The 17,312-nt window shown below is 41.3% G+C and overlaps 1 protein-coding gene across 2 annotated transcripts in view; it reads left to right on the forward strand.

Moving 5' to 3' along the window:
* Positions 1–17,312, forward strand: part of PLA2G4A (phospholipase A2 group IVA) — an 80,364-nt gene that overhangs the window by 32,077 nt on the left and 30,975 nt on the right. For both annotated transcript variants that reach the window (XM_066623972.1, XM_066623973.1), the window contains exons 10-12: positions 1,165–1,279; positions 5,278–5,415; positions 6,097–6,189. In XM_066623972.1, coding sequence (XP_066480069.1) covers positions 1,165–1,279; positions 5,278–5,415; positions 6,097–6,189 — 346 coding nt within the window. The remainder of the gene's footprint in view (positions 1–1,164; positions 1,280–5,277; positions 5,416–6,096; positions 6,190–17,312) is intronic.

The raw sequence follows: 17,312 nt of genomic DNA on the forward strand, positions 1-17,312 counted from the left end.
GCTGAAGTTCTCTCTTCTATACACTTGTTAAAGGTCCAGCATCCCTAAGAAAGTTTGAGCACCCCTGCCGTAGTATGACAGACCAGGTAGCTTTTGCTGTACACCAGTGAATCCATGCTTATAGATTTATGAATTCAGGTCACAGTGCCCATTTTTGTTTTTTTGTGTTCTTTCACATGAATGTGGATTGTGTAATGGGGTTTATCGGTGCTCATAAACTCATTCCAGCCATGTCAAGTGCACCTTCAGTTGTGCTAAATTAAGTGAACTTATTCTAGTTGAGGCAACTAGACTTAAAATAAGCTGAAACCCAAGTACTCTTGTCTAGGTGGCTTACCTATAATAGACTGTTTCATGTATGTAATGTAATTCACTGTCTTTTGTGAGTAGGGTTTTGAAATGTATGTATATTTTGAAGGTCACATTTCATAAGGAGAGCCATATAAATATCTTCAGATAAGGCCTTTTTCATTTGACAGGAAATAAATATTTATTAGGAAGCAGTGAGGTTGAGGTGTTGCATTTTTAAAATACAGTCTTTACTGGCCATCTTGTGCCTGCTTTTTAACAAGCAAAGGTAGGATAAAAATCATTAAAATAAATTAATACCTGGGGGGAGGGGAGAGAAGGAGAATTACTTGTAAACCTTTCCCTGATGTGTGTAGGGAATTTGATTGGCAACCTTCAGTCTCGAAAGACTATGGTATAAGCCTACGGCACCCAGTATTCCCAGGCAGTCTCCCATCCAAGTACTAACCAGGCCTGACCCTGCTTAGCTTCTGAGATCAGATGAGATCGGGCATGTGCAGGGTAACAGTTGCTGCGTAGGGAACGATGGTGTGAAAGAAAGTGTAATGTTTTGCACGTAAGGACAGTTTGCATAGCTTCACCTTTGCTTGAGGTGATCAGTTTTAACCCATTGTAAGCCGCCTTGGGTCCCTTTGGGGAGAAGGGAGGGGTATAAATAAAGTTATTATTATTATTATTATTATTATTATTATTATTATTATTATTATTATTATTATTATTTTCTCAGTTCACATTTTTCTATAAGTGCTGCTCTTAGTCTTTTGCTACTTTGGATGCTTTCATAAAAGCTACCTGGTACTAGCTGGAACTTCAACTCTGGTATTTTAAGTGCTTTCTGTTTCCTCTTTCTGGTAGAGGATGGACACTACACTGAATAATATGAAGGAAAAAGTCAACAAGGCACAGTCTGCTCTGCCACTCTTCACATGCCTCCATGTTAAACCTGATGTATCAGAACTTATGTTTGCAGGTAGGTAATCTACTTTAATTAGTAGAGACATTTTATGTATTATGGGCAGGAGGTCTGGTCTAGAGGGTAGAGCCTCTGTTTGCCTGAAGATAACATCCGAAGGTCCCCAGTTCAAGGCCACCAGCACCATGAATGGCAAGACCTTGGAGCAGCTGACAAGCCTAGCTGAGTTATGCCGAGTTATTCCACCTGCTCTTTGGCCGCTGTCAGCCTGTGTGGGAGGAAACTGAATGTGATACCAGATCATAAAAGACCCATCTGAAATGTTGTGGTTCTTGAAAGACAGAACCTTCTTCAATTGTAAAAATACCTACGGGGGTTTAGAACAGCCTGCCTATGTAAACCGCCTTGAATTAAAGTTTGAGGAGAAATCTAACGACCAAGAAAGGCCGTATATAAATAATAAATACCTGTATTATTATTATTATTATTTTCAATTCTGTTATGTTAAGCAGGCATGTTAGTATTCAAAGTTGCCTGGAAGCAGCTGGATACCCGGGGTGTGTATATGTGTTTTCTTTTGTATATCTTGGATCAAGTGAACCCACATGAATAGATTATCTAATACTATACTTGGATTACAAAAGTGCTTTTACACAGTTGGGATGCTTAATAAATTCTCCCACCTGAATTTTTGTCAGAGTTTGGGGATTTATGTTACTCAGCCACGCTTCTGCTCTCATTTTTGAACTTTGTTTAGATCACTGCACATGTGCAGTATGCCACGATTGACCAGTTTTTTTAAATGTGTACCAGCACTTATGTGCATTGTTATGTGAGATCAACACAGAAAGAAATCTTGATGTGGTGGTTGATGGTGGTCAGTTTTACTTCCACAGCTCTGTTGTTCCCCACTATAGTGCTTCATTTTCCTTCATATAATATGAATGAAGATCAGCCGTACAGTTTTATGGGACGAAGTAAAAAAGTGAACCTGAACATCTTCACATGGAGACTGAAGCTGACTTTAGTCTGAGTTTTTCTCTCCTGTACTGAAGGTTGCATCTAGTTTATTTTCTTCTGTAGAATTCCAGAGGAGTCATTAAGCCTACCCATCCCTGCTCTGCGTTTCATTTCTTGAAACGATTCTGTATGGAATTCACTTCTAAATGACTTTAGCATTGCATTTCAGATTTGTATTTAACATCATTCTGAGTTTTTATTTTTTTGAATTAATTCCTTCGTATGTCGTCGTGGCATATGATGCCATGAAATAATTTTGCAATTGGATATAGGCCATTTGAAGTACTAAATTGGATTCAATTCGGCTTTTTGCACCTTGGTTAGTTCTTTCCAAATGTCCTGTTGGAATGTTCAGTGTAACTGTTCCCTCTGTCCCTGTTAAACTAAATAGCTTGTCTTGAAAAGGAACAACTAGCTTTCTTTTCACACTCTGTGGATTCGCAGGAAAAGTCCGTTCTTATTGGTTTCATCAATGAGTTCAAGGAATGTTCCTTTGAAAAGCAGTGGTTTAAGATTTCAGCCAGCTGCTTAAGAGTGTTCACAGCTGAGACTCTTTTGAGTTCACGTATCTATTGTAATTTGTTTTTATTCAAGTGGGTGCCAGATATGCCTGCAACTGTAAGTAATTAGTATGTTCCAAACATAATTTAAGTGATTTATTTCTGTACGGCTTTTGAGTCACAGTATTTACAAAGAAACACATGAACTATTGTCTTGGATGAATTGTTCAGGGGCATCTGTTACACATCATGGGGATGCAGGCTAGAGCATGATTTAACTAGCATCCAGCCTGCCACTCTTTACAATGATTTGTAAATACCCTTTTCATTTCTTCTTGTGTAGGTGGCATGTTTTGGCATATACAGTTTGCTGCAGGGTTTCCCATAAAAGAAGCCTACAAAAAGGATGAAACAGGAGATGCAAGGGGGTGGGAACAGCCTGAGAAATTAGCAATACCTTTTTGTGTTGTGTAAGCAAAAACCAGTTTGAAAGTAGTAAAGAAAGAGGCACAGAGAGCAACAGTGGCATTGGTCATTCAAACATAAAATGTAAAACTTTGGTTTGTTTTCTTTAGCTATCTTTAAGCATTGCACTGAATACCTAAAACATGGATAAGGATTGGCTGCAAAGTCATGGTGTCAGTTGATTTGCCAACCATGTTCATTTTAACCATGGTTAAGTATTACATTTGTGCCAAGCAAACCATGGATAGGGCAGTTTCCCCACTCCTCCAGGTTTTACTATTATTATATTACAGGTGTCTCAAGTTAGGAGGGCCTAACTAACTAATATTACAGGTGTCTAGGTTAAGAGGGCCTAACTTAGAATACTAAATTATGGTTTTACTGTACATTTGGGATCTTAACCAGGATTAAGGCAACACTCTGTGTCTTTGTTGACTGTGGGACATGATGTTTGCTCCATAATTAGAAATAATTCACATTTTTATAGCCATTTAGTCCTACTATTTACCCCCCCCCCCAACCATGTGTATGAATAGATCTGTCTGTTCTGGATAATACTTTATGTAGCTGACACAGGGCCCAATCCTATCCAATTTTCCAGTACCGGTGCTACTGTTCCTATGGGGTATTCACTGCTTCCTGTGCTGAGGAGGCAGTCACAGAGGCCTTCTTAAGGTATGGGAACATTTGTCCCCTTACCTCAGGACTGCAATGAGGCTGCACTGGTGCTGGAAAGTTGGATAGGACTGGGCCCACAATTGGTTCTACAAAAACTTAAACCACAGTAAATCTGTTTATTTTTAAGATGCCACAAGACTTTTGGGTAACCTTTGCTTTGGCCCTCAGAGCTGTTAGAAAGTGACTACAGGCAACAGAATGTTGGCCAGAAAGTTGTTTTGTGCAAACATAACAATGAGAAAACACAGGGCCCAATCCTATCCAACTTTCCAGTGCCGGTGCAGCTGCAATGCAGTCCTGAGGAAAACGAACAAATGTTCCCTTACCTGGATGAGACCTCTGTGACTACTCCCCTACTACCCCAGCATGCCTCATTGGCATGGTTGCACCAGCACTGGAAAATTGGATAGGATTGGACCCATAATCATGTGACAATGCCATTAATTCCTTATCAAGAAAGCATTTCCTTCAGTCAACAGTTTTCTTAAGTTGGATTTTCTTTAACAGATGTCTCCTGAGCATCTTAATTGCAAGGGCATGATGTCCAGTCTTTTATTATTATATTATGTCACACGGCCTAGATGCCTTTAAAAGAGGATTGGACAAATTTCTGGAGGAAAAATCAATTACGGGTTACAAGACATGATGTTTATGTGCAACCTCCTGAGTTTAGAAACGGGCTATGTCAGATGCAAGGGAGGGCACCAGGATGCAGGTCTCTTGTTATCTGGTGTGCTCCCTGGGACATTTGGTGGGCCAGTATGAGATACAGGACCAGATGGGCCTGTGGCCTGATCCAGCTGGGCTGTTCTTATGTTATTATTATTGTTTATGGGTTTTTATATTGTTTGATATGCAACTGTACTTCTGAAAGTATGTGTGTTTCCCCCTTCTGCCCTCTTCTATGAAGATCCAGTTTATCTTTGTGAATGCTTTCTCATCAAGGGCACAGTGCAGTCCACTATAGGTGCAGCATCCATGCATGGAAAATTTCTATATACATCAGAGAACTCTGTTATTCCCACTGACCTTCTTTACCTGTGTATGTGCACAAGCACTGCAGGGAAAGGTATTGGGGAAATGTGTGTGTGTTGCTCCTATATTTCTATCCAGCCCTCCTTCTCTGTTTAGTGCACGTTACTTGTTACTGAAGCATGAGTAATTTGCATTGAAATGAAAAAGGAGGACAGATGTGGGAAGCCCACATAAACCTTTTATTTCCCCATTGGCCCCCTTCTGTTACCTGTGTAATTACCTGTGTATGTGGTTGGGCATGGGAAGAATGGTTCTGTTGAGCTTTGGATAACACTTCATGTGTGGACCCTGTGCCTGTGGCAATCATATTCAATGTTTTTCATTCTTTGTTAACCAGTATAATTGTGCTTTTTTCAGATTGGGTGGAATTCAGCCCCTATGAAATTGGAATGGCTAAATATGGAACCTTCATGACACCCAGTTTGTTTGGCAGCAAATTTTTTATGGGAACTGTAGTGAAACAATATAAAGAGAATCCCTTGCATTTCTTAATGGGTAAGTAATTCAGTATTGGAATGTGAATAATATCTGAGCATGGAAAGTGATATTTTCCACCCTTTGCTGTTCATGATTTAGGGCTGATTCCCTCCTCCCCCAGAAATGTTGTGGCAAAATGATATGGAATATCCATACTAACACTTAGAATTTATATGGTCCTTTCTATAAGTGCTGTAGCTTAATGACCCCCATAATAAATCCTGCAAATGAAATCGGTATTATTCCTGGTGGTGATGATGATGGTGGTAGTTTAGAGCCACCCAGTATGTCTTATTGCTATGACTTCAGTTGTAACTTTTTTTATAGACTGTCCAAACATATTGGAATTATTCTGCATGACCAGAAGTAGTTCCTCCTGGTGGGGATCTTGTATGGACAGTAGAGTCGTTTGAACAACTTTGTTAAGGCCCCACTTTCTATGTCTTATGCAATGTGTGAATTGCCTTTTGGCTGCCCTGATCCAATGGATCAAATCCTGCTTGATCAACAAGAAGTCTGTTCAGTGTAAGGCTTGAACTCGAATACTTCAAGAACACAGTCAAACTGCCTAGCTTCATGTCCATTGCTTCTCTTAGTCATACCATTGCTGAGATATGGTCTAGTGCAATTCTAGTTAGTTTAAATTCATAACTATTAATACCAATATAAAAACTGAATAGTTCTACATTTTTTTTCCAGGTATCTGGGGAAGTGCATTTGCTATATTATTCAACAGAGTACTTGGAGTTTCCAATTCTCAGAATAAAGGACCCACAATGGAAGAAGAACTAGGTATTGTAATAAAAGTAAATACAATCTCTCAAGAAATGCTGCTAATTCTTGAGAAAGCTACATTTTCGGTTTTGCTTTTTACTGTACAAGTTCATCCTCATCTGTGGATTTGGGATCCATGGATTTAATTCACTGTGAGTTCTGAACCTGCGGTGGAGGGTTGATCCTGAGCTCCTGGATGTGACTGGAATTGTTCTCCAGTTGCATCCAGGAGTGTTTCTGAGGCCTGCAGAGGCTGCGTGTGGCTTCTGAGGGCCACAAAAAGGTCTCTGGAGATGCTAGAAAAGTGCTTCCAGTTTTTACCTGTAAGCTATGGAGTTACAGAGCTCGGCAGCCCAAATGCTTGCCACATGTAATGTCTTCACAGAGTGCCCAGGGATGACATTGGGAAGCAGTCATGACACCACACAGAAGGGGTCCCCTTGATATATATCAAACTCAAACAGATCTTTATTGGCATATAATACAGATACAACAACAGCAGTTACAGACCTAAGGTAATTAATATTAATACAAAGGCTACATGATGATCAAGGATGTTCAGGGTGCTTACCTCCTAAAGATAAGTGTCTTTAGGAGTCAGTTAAGTGTAATCTCTTAACTCTTTTAACCACAATTTGCTGCAAATAAACCACCACCCTCTCAGTTACATTGCTGGAAACATCATTCAACAAATACTGTATTTTAATGTCATCAGGATATTCCTTCTTGTCTGCTAAAATCAGGTTTAAGTATTTGGCTCTGATATCATCATATATAGGGCATTGCAGTAGCATATGTTGGAGAGTTTTAATGTAGCCCTGATTACACGAGCAGCATCTAGTGGAGTAAGACCTCCCACTAAATCTACCAAACAGGACTTCTGATGGTAAAACTTTAAATGCAGTGAGTGAAAAAACATGATGTTCCTCGGAACTAGTTAGGAATGAGAAATATGCAGCCATCTTTCCAGGTTTCACCGTCACCATCAGTTTCAAGGGGGAGCAAACCTTATTTGCCATAGAGTATAGATTTTGATTTTTGATATCTAAAAATCTTTGTTTGATCTTCTGGAATGCTTTTATTTGAGATAGCAAGTGCAAGGAATCTAATCTATACCCATGGTTCTGATCTTATGTTCCACAATAGTCAGCCACTTCAGGACACTGCTTTCTACGAGCATTTGATGGAGAAGGCTCCGTAGATCCGAACAATAATGTACTCGGAGCCAATACTTAACTGTCCTCAGCCATGCTTTGTTTCAACTAACATTTGTCCAGTTTCCAGACGGATTGCAGCGTATGGCACACAGTTAGGAAGACCCAATATTTTCCTGAGGAATTTAGCCTGTACTCTCTCCAATAAATGATTAACAGCTCCGATCCAAATAGGAACACCAAATAATAGTTGGGAAACAAACTTGGCATTAAATATCCTTACTGCCACAGGGACAAAACAGTTTCCCTGGTTATATTAAAAGTGCGTGATAGAATGTGCAGTAAAGTTGGCTAGATTGATTGCTCTATCAAGTTGAGTAGTCCGTGCAGTGTTATGCTGAAAATGGACACCCAAATACTTGAAGCTGTTAACTTGTTCTATTATTTCCCCCTTAATTATCCAATTCTGAGGCTTCCATGTTTTAGAGAACACTAAAATTTTTGATTTTTCAAAGTTTAGTTTCAATTTATTAATAGCCAAATACTCAAGAATTCTATTCAGTGCTCGTCTTAGCCCAATACGGGAGTGAGAAAGCAGTACTGCATCATCTGCATACAAAAGTATTGGTAGACGTAAATAACCCAATCTGGGGTAATGTCCCTGTTTGGCTTACAAAAGGAGCAAGATCGTTTAAGAAAAGAGTAAACAAAGATGGGGCCAGGATACATCCTTGCTTAACACCTATATTGTTTGGTATTTTGGGAGTCAATTCACCAGATGACGTACATCTGATTTGGCATTTTGTCCCAGTATACAAATTGCTTGAGGCATAATAGCCTGGTATCAATGTTCATTTAATTAATTTGTTCCAAAGTAGATTCCTATCGATGGAGTCAAAAGCCCCTTTGAGGTCCAAGAATGCTGTATAGAATTTCCGAATTGGCTTGGCAGTATTTCTTAATCATGTGAACTAACACTAAAAAGTGATCTATGATAGACGCTTCCTGGCAGAAACCAATTTGTTCTGGTCCTAGAATCCTCTGCTCCTCCATCCAAACAGTAAGTTTGGACAGAAGATGTTTTGAATAAAGTTTACCCGGGATTGAGAGAAGACTTATTGGTCGATAATTCACCTTGTTTGATTGGTCTCCTTTTTTTATGCATTGGTACCACTGATGCTTTTTCCAATCTTCCGGGATTAGGCCTGTCTTATCAATTATTGTAAACAAGGAGGCAAATAAGGGGACCCACCGTTCTATATCAAATTTTAATACCTCTGCTGGAATCACATCCAGTACAGGGGCCTTCCCAGGCTTAAGAGAAGAAATCAGCTCTTTGATTTGATTTTCAACCTCTTCATAAATGACCTGGAGACAGGGTTGAGCAGTGAAGTGGCTAAGTTTGCAGACGACACCAAACTTTTCCGAGTGGTAAAGACCAGAAATGATTGTGAGGAGCTCCAGAAGGATCTCTCCAGACTGGCAGAATGGGCAGCAAAATGGCAGATGCGCTTCAATGTCAGTAAGTGTAAAGTCATGCACATTGGGGCAAAAAATCAAAACTTTAGATATAGGCTGATGGTTTCTGAGCTGTCTGTGACAGATCAGGAGAGAGATCTTGGGGTGGTGGTGGACAGGTCGATGAAAGTGTCGACCCAATGTGCGGCGGCAGTGAAGAAGGCCAATTCTATGCTTGGGATCATTAGGAAGGGTATTGAGAACAAAATGGCTAGTATTATAATGCCGTTGTACAAATCGATGGTAAGGCCACACCTGGAGTATTGTGTCCAGTTCTGGTCGCCGCATCTCAAAAAAGACATAGTGGAAATGGAAAAGGTGCAAAAGAGAGCGACTAAGATGATTATGGGGCTGGGGCACCTTCCTTATGAGGAAAGGCTATGGCGTTTGGGCCTCTTCAGCCTAGAAAAGAGACGCCTGAGGGGGGACATGATTGAGACATACAAAATTATGCAGGGAATGGACAGAGTGGATAGGGAGATGCTCTTTACACTCTCACATAATACCAGAACCAGGGGACATCCACTAAAATTGAGTGTTGGGTGGGTTAGGACAGACAAAAGAAAATATTTCTTTACTCAGCGCGTGGTCGGTCTGTGGAACTCCTTGCCACAGGATGTGGTGCTGGCGTCTAGCCTAGACGCCTTTAAAAGGGGATTGGACGAGTTTCTGGAGGAAAAATCCATTATGGGGTACAAGCCATGATGAGTATGCGCAACCTCCTGATTTTAGGAATGGGTTAAGTCAGAATGCCAGATGTAGGGGAGGGCACCAGGATGAGGTCTCTTGTTATCTGGTGTGCTCCCTGGGGCATTTGGTGGGCCGCTGTGAGATACAGGAAGCTGGACTAGATGGGCCTATGGCCTGATCCAGTGGGGCTGTTCTTATGTTCTTATGTTCTTATGAACATCTCTTTTGAAGAGACACTTTGCCAACAGTCTGAGGCTAAGAGGCAAAGAAGGAAGGCCCATAGCCAGGGAGACAGACCAGGGACAGACTGCACTTGCTCCCGGTGTGGAAGGGATTGTCACTCCCGGATTGGCCTTTTCAGCCACACTAGACGCTGTGCCAGAACCACCTTTCAGAGCGCGATACCATAGTCTTTCGAGACTGAAGGTTGCCAATACCAATGTTCTTATGATTTCTTCTGTATTTATAGGGGGCCAATTTGGGACATCGATCAAACCTATATCAGAGGTTCCTGTGCTAAGTTGGTCACCCTGATAAAATAGGTTTGAAAAATGTTGCTGCCACATCTGAGGAGGGATTACAGATGGATCCATCTCTGAGAGAATGCAAAGCAATAGCCCAAAATAATTTGCTATCATTATGAGTTACCACCACTAAAAGTCTCCTCCATTGAACCATGGCAAATTCCTGTCTTTTCCTTTTCAGGAGTAATTGGAAATGTTTTTTAGATCAAAGTAGCTAGCGGGGATGGATACTACTCCAGAATCTCTATATTGGCGGTAAATCTCACGAATACGCATTGTCATCTCTACACACTCCTCATCAAACCAGGGGTCATTAATGTAATTCTTTGTATTCCTAGTAATTCTGGGCTTGTGACTAAATTCAGCTATCAAATGGGTTATTAGTGCTTCATATGCTTTAAGCACTTCCATCGGTTCCCTCACTTTACTTATCGAAGATCTGTAATTGAGATACAACTCAGCGTAAAGTGTCTTGTGTAACTGCTGCCTAAGATCTGTGTTCCAGTTTATCCTTTCCAATTGGAAAAGTTCCCAATTTGTCAGTTCTTTCAAATGGAGGGTAGGATAAAGATCTTCCGCAGTCAGTCTCTAGCATTAGCGGAAAATTATCACTTAAAATATAGTCATCGACTCTGAAATCAACTACACAGGGTTGGAAAGATGTTGGGATCAATATGTAGTCCACTACACTAGACCCTCTGGAAGAGGCAAATGTGACTTCCCCTGCATTGTCAAACACAGTCAGGCCATTTAGCCAATATCTATTGGACTGCGTGCAGAACTTTGCCAGACATACGCCAGCCGTGTTTACATGTTTGTCTTTAGAAAATCTCCCTAGGGTTAAAAGGGGAGGGAGGGCAGCGTCTGAATCAATTCCCATTGCTTGATAAAATATCTGATAGTCACTGCCCATCTAGAATTAAAGTCACCAAAAAGAAGTATGTGTGCAGATGGATATCTACTCTCTGACTCTTCTATTAAACCAGTAAGTGAGCCTCAGTGACTAAACAGCTCTGATTTATTCATACCCAGGGGCATATATATATTGAGCATAATTACAATAGTTGCCTTAAGATCAAACTTAATTGCCTGTATTTTATTATTAGTTTTATTATTAGTTACCAAGTTGCTTATTAATTCAGCCTTAATATGTGGGGCCACTAATGTGGCTAGTCTCACTTAAGGACGACCTCTAGGATTAGTCTTATAGGCTGGGCAAGAGAATACCTGGAATCCTTGAACATGCAAAGGTTGTTGTGACCATGTTTCTTGTAAGAGAATGAGCTCAAAGTTGGCAAAGTATTTCAGTAGGTTCCTACCCTTAGCCTTATCCCGCCACCCTGCAATGTTCCATGATAAAATTTTAATTCCTCCCATATCTGTTGGGTGCAGGGATGGGCGTGAGGGGGGCACCATCAGTCATTCTCCTGGGGTGGTTTGTTCTATGACAGGATCAATCTCGTTGATATCACAGAGTGTAGGCTCCCTTGGAACAGAACTTGTGTCTAGAGCTGTCACCGTGGTTCCTGTGTTGTAGTCCAGTTCCTCTTCATTATGTTCAGGTGGGTGATAGTTGACTATGGCTTTTGATGTAACTCTTTTCGGCCTTGAAGGCTCATCCGATGGGGCTGGTGTAAGGGGAGCTGCTCTGTGGTGATCTCCTTGTTGTATCTCCTTATTGTAAGGTTTGTCTACAGATGGCTAGAGTCCAACCCTCCTGCTCATAAACTAAGAGTCATTTTGAGATGACCTTGAAGCTGGTACAGCAGGCTGCTGGCTGCTTCAGTTGTTGTTTTGCAGGGAGCAACGCCTTTAAACCGGTGTCGACAAAAACTCTTCTAGCTGTTATTTTAAAGGAGTTTAGAAAATTCTTGATCTGTAGTAGCATCAGTGGGATTGTTGAGCTGGCAAACTTGATAAGTAGCCTTGTGAGAAAAGGAGGGCCAGGGATTCATTCCAAATATTTCACATCTGATGATTTAACTTCTGAGCATAGCAGCGAGCTTGAAGAGATAAGCATGCTTTTTCGATCATGCCAGCATGCTCTGTTAAAGGGGAGGTTCCCAACCTCGAGAATAATTTGGTTTGAAAAGACCTTAAAACTGGTAAAGGTTTATGTGTTGCTTTATTCATCCTGTATTTTGGGTCCTTGGGCTCAGCCATGGCTCTCGCATGCATTTGTTTTGAGGTACTTTTTAATTATGTTGGCAATCAGCAGGACCGTCAGTGGTTCTTTTAATTAACTGCTCCTGGAGATCTTAAATTTGTTGAGAAGATATGTTTAAGTTTTTGGAAGATAGCCAGCACAGTTTTTGCACTAGTAATGCAATGCTCACCCATAAGATTTAACGTCTGCTCATTAGTTGATTCCATAATCTTATGAGCTTCTGGGTCTTTATCTTTATATGTAATTGTTCCTTCAGTTACAGGGGGCTGTTGAGAAAGAAGTTTAATTGTTTGAGCACAGCTTCCCTCAGAAATGGGGGAGCGCTTCTGTGATACACAGGTATCTGCATCTCTTTTTCCAACTCTATTTCATTCTACAAAAGGCTAAACTTATTAGAGGAAGCAAAATTAGTTTCACTCACAAGTCCAAGTTGTTAGTTGCTCTAATCGAAGTTGTTTGGCAGCTTTAACAGGAGAGCCGTGGCTTGAGGGAGTTCTCATTCTCTTCTTTTTTCCCCCCCCATGGTCTTAATCCAGATCAATCCTCCAAAATGTTCAGTCTCAAAATATTGTTAAAAGCAGTAAAATCTATCACTCATCACATCCAGCTGCTAGGCAAAGAATAAAACCCCCTAAAGCAGATATTCCAAAGATTATCTACATGCAGAGAGCTGCATGTAGAGCTGCTAACAGGCAACCATTTTCCCCAGCCACACCAACTAGGAAGTGCTTCGCACCTACTTTTTTCAAAGATCTAAGTAGATCTAAGTGTGCTTTATATCTTGGGCTGTGTTGGTGCTTGGAGAAATCCTGACATTTGAGCCCATTCATTCATTCATTCATCCAAGTTCCATCTCTAATGTATTTATTTACATTGTATATTTAATTTTTTTTTCCGGCCCTCAACACCATGCCAGATATTTGATGCGGCCCTTTGGCTGAAAAGTCTAGAGACCCCTGTCCGAGAGCCAGGGTGGGTAATGTAATTGATGGTACTGCTTTGGTTTGCTGGTTTGAAATGGCCCATTTCTACTTGATCCCAGTACCGTTTACCAGTAAACTTCAACATGGTTCTTTGGTTTGGTTGGTAATAGTTGTCCTGCTTAGATACTAGAAAACAATGGTAAAACAACTGTTTTAATCATGTGTCTGCATATGGGGTTTTATCCATCAAAGCCAGATTAAGTACGAGTAGCACTGTAGTGTAAAATGAAGATATGTAGGGCAGGAGGTCTGGTCTAGAGGGTAGAGCTTCCATTTGCCTGAAGATTAACATCCACAAGGTCGCCAGTTCGAGGCCACCGGCACCGTGCGACCTTGAAGCAGCTGGCAAGCTGCAGCTGAGCTGTTCCATCTGCTCGGAGCGTGGGAGGATGGAGGCCAGAATGTTAAACCAGATCGGAGTGTAACATCTTGAATGTGGTGGTTCTTGAAAGAGAGAACCTTCTTTCAATTTGTAAAAATCCCTGCGTGGATTTAATAAGCCTGCCTGTGTAAACCGCCTTGAATAAAGTCTTGAATAAAGACCAAGAAAGGCGGTATATAAATACTGTATATTATTATATTATTATATTATTATATTATTATTATATGTACCTAGATCCACCGAAGCTACTAGTACAGCCATTTTCAACACTGTGCCATGGCACACTAGTGTGCCACAAGTGGTCCACAGGTGTGCCACAGGAATTTGGGGGAAGATCATTTATTAGTGGGGCCAATGGGGATGTGAGTCCCCCACTGGCAGCATGGTGTACCATGTCAATTGCCAAAAACCTGATGGTGGGCCTTGACAATTTTAGTGCTTTGTCAGTGTGCCACGAGATGAGAAAAAGATTGAAAATCACTGTACTAGTATATAAAGAACATGAGATTGGCTCTTGCATAGGTAAAACCAGTTTCAAAAGCAGCCAAGCACACTGGTTTCAGAGGATTTAGGTGTGGTTGCCTTGGCTATAATCCAACACATTTAAACCTTGGACCTGTGACTTTGATTCCTTTTTAGGTTGTTCCTTTTGTCCTGTCTCGTACTCTGTCATCCTCCATAAATAACTGCTACTTTGTCTTTAGTTCATGCTGTTAGCATTTACAGCAGCTTGAGTAGTGTCTGAGTAACTGCAGAGTTGGGAAGATCACACAAAAAATCTGTAAAGTTGCCATGACATAGTCCTGATACCGATCTGCATAGTCGTGCATGCAGATGTATCTTGCATGAGGACATGACACTCATAAAAGTCATCAAGCCAAAGATGTTGTTGGGAAATGTTCATCTGTTAATTTTTTCTGAATGCAAATGTTTTCAAAGTAAACATTTATTGGTGAAATAGAAGAATTGTTGAAAAATCACACTGACCTGCACTGACCTAGTCTGAGACTCTTTCATAGTGAACTTTCATATTGAAAGTTCTGAATAATGAGTCATTGGGATGACTCTAGGCAACTTTCGCAAGGAAATAGGTTCCCGGTCATTGACTGTCATACAGCTCCTCTCAAATTAACTATGAAACACAAGTTCCTATTCACATTCTGTAATTTCAGATCCCCTCCCTTCAACAACATTTTTAACCAGTCTCTACTTCCAGATTCATTTTAAAGAGTCAAAATTTTGAATTGGCTGGAAAACTTGTGTCCTTCAAAATAAGATATGAGCCTTTGAGTCTATGGATAGAATGGAGACAAACGGAGTTGGTTCTGGTGTGAGTTGAAAGCGTGGTCTCAAAAGTCTCCAGGACACTTTATGATATAGCTTGGTTTTTGCTGGCTCACGGGGAACGAAAGCCTATGTACCCTTAATTATATATAGTACAGATTACTATCAGAATGATATAGTATAAATATACTATAGCTGTTGGAATATGGAGCATTGATGTATTGTTGTGCATGTACCAGCAGAGGACAATAAGGCTAGGTAGTGGTAGGGGGACAAGATGCTCTCTCTTCTCTGATAGTGCATGCTCTCTGGTTAACTCAGAGTGCTTGTGCCTTACTCTTGTGCTGTCCTTCCTTCTCTCTCACTACCCTTCCTCTTGAAGAACAGAAATGTAGCTAGACAGACTACCTGGAGGACCCACTTCCATCCTTTCCTACTTATGTATTAATTAAACTTTTCAGCACAAGCATCAAGCAAAGCTGCCTCTCTGAACTTTGTCGCACAAAATGCCTTTTAGTGTTTTATTTCTTCGAATAAAGGCCTGGAAGGTCAGTGCAGTGATCAGTATTTCAGTACTGATCCTCAGAGCATGCAGATAGTGAAGTCCTTCTTGCATTGGGTTTAATCACCCAGGATTTCTGTGGCACAAGAGGAAGAGAAAGGGATTAAGTAATAGTAAGAATTGATCTGCAGAATGAATTCAGAAGGGGAATTCCCCATTCAATTACAGTGTTTGAAAACTCAGAATGGAAATCCTTTTGGAGGAGGAAGGAAAATGCCCTGAAAGAGCCTTGAAAAATACCTTTCAAAGAGGCAGCAATTGCAGCTTGGGAGCAATAGGATCACAAAGGCAAGGCTCCGATCATTTTTGATGCTGATACATTGCATATTAAAAACGAAAGTACTGTTCAAAGAATAAGGAGACACCATAAATAAATATACTCTATCTTCCTCTATCAGTGATTACTGAGAAGTGCAAAGCTGTTGTTGGGAGGAAGGGACTCATGTGATGTGGCTTACCCACATATGAGGATGTTTTGACACGTTACCATGGCAATGTGGGAATGATTTCAGTGGCAGTAGCCACACCAGTGAAGTAACACAGAACTGGGCATTGATGTGGTTCGGGGGGGGGGGCTTTGTGGAGTTCAGCAAGACTGGGGAATCCTATCTCAGCCCAGTCTTGAACTCTTTAGTGCTGGCGGTACGAGTGCCCCGCTGGTGCTGGGTGTTGCAAATGTACTGTAAAGCACGCCTACGGCACCCCGCACTGAGTTAGAGCCAGCGCCAGTGATGCTGAGCTTGGCACTGGCTGGATGCTGCCCAGAGCTAGGTAAGAGGGGGAGGAGGGGGTGGGAGCTGTGGAGCCCTGCTCCACTGCATCCTGAACTCTGTGTCAGGCCGGAAGTCTCCTTGTCTGACACAGAGTCTCTCAAGTTTGTGCTGGCAAAACAGCCTGCACAGACTTGAGAAACCCCATTGTGGGACTTGGGGCTTTCCCCAACAGTAGGGGACAAAAGTTCCCTTCCCCTGAGGAGACCTCTTGCATCTGCTGTGTGGCTGTAAGACACAGCAGTGGTTGCTTCGATGCTGCTGCACCCGTCAGCACTGCCACCTTTAGGACTGAGCTGTCAGTCTCTTCCTTAGACTGAGATGGGAGTCTAAGGATGTAAAGTCCTTTGTAACTGCTGTGTCCATGGCTGTGTGGCTGGCAGTACAATGTTGAGACAGGATGGATCAGTAACTGCTTATCTTCCTACTGCCAAGTCTGCAAATGGAAAGTCCTCTGTGTGACAGGAGACCACAAACAGATGTTCCCCTTCACCCTGGAAGCATACAAATCAGTGTGATCTCAAGTTACCAAATTATTTGGATTAGCCTGGAAAGACAAAAGATGAAGGATTGAGTTGAATTGCTATGTTTTAAATTACAGTGGGTCTGCCATATCCGTAGGTCCCACATCCAAGGATTTAACCAACCACAGATCGGAAATGTATTTGGGGAAAAAAAATATTCCACGTACCCTGCAAATTTCACATACTGCTGTAACCTTCTGCCATTTTGTAGATAACTCTCCAGCATTTGTATCTCATTTGTGAGACAATTCACACTATTTATGCAATTTTACACCATTTTATCTGCAGACTTGAGCATCTGTAATTTTTGGTATCCACACAAGGTCTCGGAACCGACACCCCCTGCAGTTATGGCAGGCCCACTATATATTGGTAGCTGCCCTCGAGGTCCCCATGGGAATAGGAGGGTGGGATATAAATGTTTTAAATAAATAAAGGAATACTTGTTGGAATAAATAAAGGAATACTTGTTGGTTATGCTCTTCTGCAGATTAGAAAAAGATTACTGCTCTCATCTCATCTAGCATATTCCCTATAATAACTGCTTGAGGGCCCAATCCTATCCCATTTTCCAGTGTCAGTT

This window comes from Tiliqua scincoides, chromosome 4 (genome assembly GCF_035046505.1).
Source record: "Tiliqua scincoides isolate rTilSci1 chromosome 4, rTilSci1.hap2, whole genome shotgun sequence".
In the NCBI taxonomy this organism is placed as follows: domain Eukaryota; kingdom Metazoa; phylum Chordata; class Lepidosauria; order Squamata; family Scincidae; genus Tiliqua; species Tiliqua scincoides.